This window comes from Opisthorchis viverrini, assembly GCF_000715545.1.
Source record: "Opisthorchis viverrini unplaced genomic scaffold opera_v5_18, whole genome shotgun sequence".
Lineage (NCBI taxonomy): Eukaryota > Metazoa > Platyhelminthes > Trematoda > Opisthorchiida > Opisthorchiidae > Opisthorchis > Opisthorchis viverrini.
Genome location: NW_008751674.1, coordinates 519,799 through 526,705, shown reverse-complemented (window position 1 = coordinate 526,705; position 6,907 = coordinate 519,799). Strand labels below are relative to the sequence as shown.

At 44.4% G+C, this 6,907-nt stretch overlaps 1 protein-coding gene across 1 annotated transcript in view; it reads right to left on the bottom strand.

The window, feature by feature from the left end:
- Positions 1-156, bottom strand: part of T265_01636 (hypothetical protein) — a gene marked incomplete at both ends in the record, with an annotated part of 3,897 nt that extends 3,741 nt beyond the window's left edge. Inside the window, one exon of the mRNA XM_009165702.1 lies at positions 65-156. Within this exon, the coding sequence (XP_009163966.1) occupies positions 65-156 (92 nt within the window). The remainder of the gene's footprint in view (positions 1-64) is intronic.
- Between the last annotated feature and the right edge of the window lie 6,751 nt (positions 157-6,907).

The following is a 6,907-nucleotide window of genomic DNA, read 5'->3' as shown; positions in this document are numbered from 1 at the left end:
CACTCTTGACATAGAGGCAGCTGGCACAGACAAACGGGTCAGGAGAGTTGGTTAGTCGACTTACCTGGTCGTCCTGTAAACCCGTGCATTTGGAATGCCACCAGGCCTTGCAGGCGTGTCATTGCATACCGCGTTGTTCGTTCGACGGGCAGCCATTTCGCCCACTCCTATTGTGGTCTATCAATGGCCGCGGAGGGTAATCGGCATAAATTGATGTAATCCGACTAGATTGACGTTCGACGGGCAGCCATTTCGCCCACTCCTATTGTGGTCTATCAATGGCTGCGGAGGGTAATCGGCATAAATTGATGTAATGTTTCCGACTAGATGTATAATTGGAGGTGAGCGCAAAATATAAAGGGTTATTACTCAAATGTTTTGTTAGAGTAATAAAATTCAACAATTACTCGTGTGTACTCTGTGAATAGATTGAACAACGAAAAATTTTTTCACGAATTTGCACGAGGGAAAAACGAAACCGATTTCGAACGTACCGCGCGCGGAGCTTCTGAAAGCTATATTCGCAGCTCATTGAATGAATGCATTTGCTTTCCTTAAATCAAAATATTTTCTTCCAATAAACGCCTTTCTTTCAGTGACCGCTGTTTCGGTGAAATCCGGGGTTCGTGTAAGGTAGCATGATAGTAAACTCAGGATAGCGAGCATGATTTCTTGCTTTTCCCCGTGGCCAGTTTTGTGATGCTCTGGTTTTTTAAGAACCCTGCTTGGGCACTGAACATACGCGACACGCCCCATAAAAATTGGTTCACGCCAGAGACGAGCCGACATCTCAGTTCTTTCAGCTTAGTTTAAATGGTTCCCAGCCTATTCGTTACTTGCTCAGTTTAGCGACATGATATTTAATATCATACCCCATAAATACGATACCGTGCATCTAGGCCAGTCACCAATACCTGCAGATCAAACGAAGTACGGTGGATCTCAGTAGTCGCCGAATGGTTATGGGTGATACCAAACGGCACCCCGTGGTTTGCTGCCTCCGGTGTAGAGTACATATATGTACTCTGTTAGTTGCATTCTTCAGTTTCGACTTGCCAGTATCGAGAAGAACTGTTAGTAGTGCTAAAGTACTGCGAAAAATTCAGGTTGTTTTTCATTCATGATTGGCTGTGGGGAAGAGGCTTTGTTAATACAGTCGAAGGCAGCACACCGCGCACAGCCACAGACAGTCCATTTCTCAATTTCCGAAAACACACCTGAGTGGTTCAGCCGTATCCCGTTGTTTGGCATCATCACTCCGGTGATATCCTGTACTACTGCCCGATACCGGCTTTGGAGGCTTTTGTACATTTAGACGCTTGTGTTTTTGTCGTGTGACTTACAACGACGCACACAACAGCCAAATGACCTCAAAAATGACGTCCGTTATGGGTTGTCTCAGAAGTGAAGTATGCCAGGTCAATGATGGCACAGCACTGCTATACTTGGTTTCATAGTAAAACCGGCATTAGTCATCTTCATATTATTGACCGCTTTCTCTCGCCCAGGCGTTCCATTAACTGCAAATAAAAACAAAATATTCACCTGACCCCAGCTGCCCTTAGGACACATCCATTCTAAACTACTGGACCTTTCGTTCAAATTTATTCAGTTCGGTGGACTTTCAGTCTAGGCTTTCTACTGAATCAATAATTTTCTGTACGGTTCGCGTTCTGGCTTGTGTGCCGCCACCAACTCACTCTTCCAAGGAACTTCTACACCCAACTCCACTGCAAAAGCGACACCAGTTGGTCTCTACGGTTTCAACGTACGCACAGATTCTGAGCTTCCTGTTACCATTTATCCGCATTACTAATACCTCCAATTCATCATCCTTACGCTTTATGTGACCCCGGACACAAGCACAACAGTCCGAGGCCACAATGCTTCAGCAGTGGTTATAGGTTCTAGTTCATCCTTGGCTTTCTATCGGACGACTTGCTGGACGAAAAGTTCGGAGTACACTATTCTGCGCGCACAATATTATTTACTATTACGTCTCACAGAACACCCGACAGCTTTGAGATTATGGCGGAATTCGGTGCCAGAAAACTCAACCTCAACCACTGTAGTCCCACGGGCGATTAATCGGCTTCTATATACTTCTACCAGTATTTTGAATTCACTTTACCCATGCAATTCTAAGGCAATTTTCTGCCGGAACTTCGCTGAGAAGGCTTTATGACGTCCCGTTTGACTGTTTAGTATGACAGGGCCAGGGAGCTGATTACCTACTGTTTTGTCGACCGTTATTAGTTGTTTATGTAATTAACTATTTGGCTGGGGACTTAAATGTTTTTCCAAATTTATTCGGTGTTCTCCTTCGTCAAAGTACATCCATAACTCTGTTGATAAGAGTAGACTGACGCAGCCACTCCAGTGGCAGTTTGCACTGAGATGCACAGAGTTTACCAGGCAGTGGGCCGGCACGCGCTTTGCTCGCCGAAGTGGCTTGTAGATTTGGATAATTTTGTCACGAAAATCAGAGGTCTGCAGCCGGCCGACCTACTTTTTCGCTCTCTTGTTGCATAAGCCCATATCAGCTCAAAAATGCAGTGCATCATTCTACTGCTGAATTCGGTGAGGGAGCTTGCAACGTTGGTCGCCTTAGCTCCATTGTGCACAGAATGTCTTTCTTACCTTCTCTGTAATGTCGGTAGTGTGATGCATATCAGCTATCCTAAAAAAATTCTGGCGCAGCTAGCACTTCTCGGAGACCTCAATAGTTTTCTCAGGCACTTCCTTCATGTTAAAACGATCGTACACAAACAGATCGAGGAATTAGGTAGACGAAAACCTGAATAATGTATAATTCTGATGGTCACTGCAGAAGTAGCCGGAATGATGGCGAATTTCTCCCCCAAACCTTTTTCTCACAGCACAACTAAGAGGTGCTGTTATTGTTGCTATTATTAATGTCACCAACCGAAACCACATGAGTTCGGTCGCTGGTATGTTCACCGAGCTTGGAAGTGGGATTGCAAAATTTTCATCACCTATGGAGGTGACATCGTCAGAGCAGGTTAGAGTGGGCCAATTACTCTATTCTGTCCGTGATTATATAGCTTCCAACCAGCATTTGGTAGTTCCGGAATCGGTCTTCGCGTAGTTTCGTTAGTCTCCTGTGAATCTGCTATGTCTGGTTGGTTCAATGGGCGCATTTGATTCAGCAGCTCCGTGTGTGATTGGTCTATTGTGATTCGGTTCCTTGCTTTGTGTTGGGTGTTTGTCGATTTATTAGTTGAATCAGCGGCCTTTGGTTTTTGGTCATTGTCTTCTTTTAACCAAATTAGTCCGTTGATTATCATTAGGTTTCTGGCTTAGAGCCTGTGACTGTGTGGCTCTTTTGCTCGTAACGGCTGATAGACTGGGTCAACGCCGATGTGTTTATTGATCGATTTTTGTCTGTAGTACCGCGCCTTAGCAAATTCTTGCTCCCTTTTGTTCTTGCGTGGGCAAGTATTTCAACATTGTCCCAACTGAAGTTGTATTCTTCTCTGTCTTCTTAAATTGAGAAAGGTAACATTGGGTCATGTCTTCTGCTTTCAAGCATGTGTTTGTGTACTTTTGTAGCAGGTTTTCTTCCCGTTTGACCGAAGTAGCATTTGTCGCAGTCGTTGCACTCAAATTTGTAGATTGCGTTAGTCTTTCTCAATGCATTCAACCTTCCATTTGGTTTCGAGAGAGTTCTACTCAACGTGTTTGTAGGCTCGGAAGTGACTGTAATTCAATGTTGCCTAGATGTTGTGCGGTCATCTCTGCCACGTTTCTGATACACTACAGCGTTATCTCTCACTGGTCTGGTTGTGTTGACGAATTAGCTCGATGGTTGTCTCGTAAGCACCTCAAATTAAATTCCTCGTGTGGCCGTTATTTCCGGATGTCTCGTAGAGTCTTTGTTCTCCTTTTTCTTCGCCCCTGTTGTGTTGCAATGCATCTCCATCCGCTTGAATAGGGTTCAAACGCAGCTCCGCTTGTGAAAATTCGGATGGTTGCTGTGGTAATTCAGAATCTAGTCTGTATGCGTTTCTTCCCTTTATACTTCAGTTTGCAGTTGACCGTTTGTTGTCCTTGTGACGGACAAATCTAGGAACGCCTATTTGTTTGAAAATATATAATCACAGACAGAAGAAGAGGAATTCACCCACTTAAACCTACACTGACGATGTCACCTCGATTTGTGATGGAACGTTTGCAATCCAACTGCCAAGCTCGGCGAACAGAACAACAACCAAGCAGCGCACCCTAGCTAACTACATTTCACAATATTGCTAATACATGAGTTTGCCAGCGTCGAGCGTTCAGTTACTTGGTTAAGTGACAAGTGATCATCTGGTTTGTGATATTTGTCTGACGGAGTTCATCTCCGAAATGAAAACACAAACAGGGCCACAAATTGCAGAACAGAATCATGGACATGAAGGAGGATTTGCTCAACAGTTGAGCTTATGGAAAACCATTATAGTAGTGCGTGGGCTGGAAAACTTTCTTGCCACTGAAGTCCAGGACCACGTTTGCTGGAGAGGTAGTATCAGCGAAGTTGACGTAATGTTGTGGAACGCGAACAGGTGAAAGGCTGGATAAGAATGCGAGCATAGAGATGGCAGAGACAAGGTTTGTGCCACCGCTATTTCTCTATGGGACAGTTTTTGTTTAAACAAACGACTGCAAGAAAAGGTCGCGAAGTCGGGTAACCAATATGCGCAACAATTTTTGGCAATTTATATTCACATTCAGCGTTGCCAATATCGTTTTTCTCCTCCGAAACCACTCCTGCATGTTTTTGTGATGCACCGGGAATTCAGTTTCCGTTGCGCTGAACCAATACACTTCATCTCGGCGTGGTAAACTGTTCTATTCGAGCACACTGGGCACATCTCTCCCAGCTAGATCTCCACATCTGTTGCTGGCAGCTTAGTTAAACTCTCCCAGTGCTTCCTGGAGTGAGCTTTAGTGCATCAGGTGCGGTGAAATTGTTGCACTGATGCGGACCAATGTCACTGAAAAGCGAGCTTGTACTCAACCTGTCGTTTTTTCTGCCAGATGCCGCGAAAGACAAGCACCATTGCTGCTGGATTTGGTAACCATCAACGAAGGACACTTTCCATATCTAGTATTATTCAAGGTTTTGTTGGACATCAATAGGCTGCGCTCTATTTCATGTGCTACTATGCCGAAAATCGTGCATGTAAGGCGGGGATTCAAAACGTTTGCCGTGAAGACATTTTGGCTGTGCGTAGATTCCCCGAGCAATTTAAAATGAGAGCAGCTTCAGTGGAACGCATATCCAGAATGTTTGTAAGTCTAAATCAGTGACCATGCTAATCTCTCCCGGAGTCGCTCTTTCCAATGAAAATACCCGCCCTTATTCAACCCCGAGGTGCTATGTTGTCAGTGTAACCTACTTGAAACCTGTCTGTGCGGTGGCCTCCGGTGACATCAGTTTTGATGGCTAAAAACATTGAATATCCCTTCTGACCATTTGAGCTTTCGGCCCATCAATCTTTGTTCTCTATCAATTTACAAAACAGACTAAATATTCTTAGGCGGTGCCTTGAGAAATGGAATCTAATACAAAGTGCTTGAGCTGGCTGCTCTGCGACACAATGTGACAAAGGTTGTCAAGCATTTCTTCCTCTCCTCAAGCACTGAGAATGAAGGTGGTCCCCACGAGCATTCGAGAAGCATTCAAGCATTCAGAACACCTGTGAGTCTTAACAGGAATAGTCTGTAAAATTCCATTCGGGCGTTCATTCACACTAGAACGATAATCATTCTAAAATTGTCGAACCGTGAACCCCTAAGTGCGTTTGTCTTCAATACATCGTTTTTCTCATTCTCTTGTGTCCAAAGAGTCTCCGACGATTTAGAACGCCATCCCTGATATGCTACTCCTCACTATCCTAGTTTGTATCTCCATTTAACCTAAAGAAATGCATTTGGAAATAGTCCCTATCCAATTTACTTAATCAAACATGTCTTTCTTACATTTTCGTTTCACTAAGCCAAAACCTCTCCTTTAGACCATATTTAATGTCGGTGAGACGTCATATTTATACTGTTTTCTCTTCTCCGGTGGCCTATGAAAAATACGCCAGATACACCCAGGAGAGTTATGGTAATTCCAGGCCACTTATTTTAAAGGCTTCGAATTCTACTATAATCCTGGATGTTTACATTTACTTATTTGGGCCCCATAGGTGGTACGCTAAAATAACCACTATAAACCTGGCATTATCCCGATTCTCACACAAGTTCTATGTAACCCATTTCAATGTCTCAAAGAAAAGCGGCATGTTGAGGGGTCAAAAATGCGACGGAAAGCTGTGGGTGATAGAAAACTTGGATGCTGCGATGATATAAACATCATTTCAGAGACAGAACACAGAGACGACCGTTGGAAAGAAGCCAATATGCTTGAGTCTACCGTATAAAGGCGACCTGTTGGCGGACATAGTCAGTCGTCGCTTGTTTCAATCCTCACAACGCACGCTTCCGGCTGGAACTCTGTGGCCTTGGTTCACAACAAACCCTTTGCTCAACTTAAACCTCCAGGACAAGATGCCAGCCCTCACGCAGAATATGGTTGTATATTCTTTCTCCTGCAGTTGTTCGGCGGAGTATATTGGGCGCACGACACGGCAACTTTCTCAGAGAATACGGAAGCACCTTTCTTACCGGAATACCACTAACCTCAACAGTTCAGCTAGGAGCTCAATCGTATCCCACCAAATTGACACCGGGCACGTAGTCATGCCAAATGAGTCATTTCAAGTCATTTACCGCGTGCCAACTCCGAAAGGAAGAAGGCCTCCGCTGCGGAGTTATTTATTCGGAAATGCCAACTGACCGGTTACAGACCATTGAACAAGGAAGCAAAACTCTAATCTTCATCTTAGTTACAAAA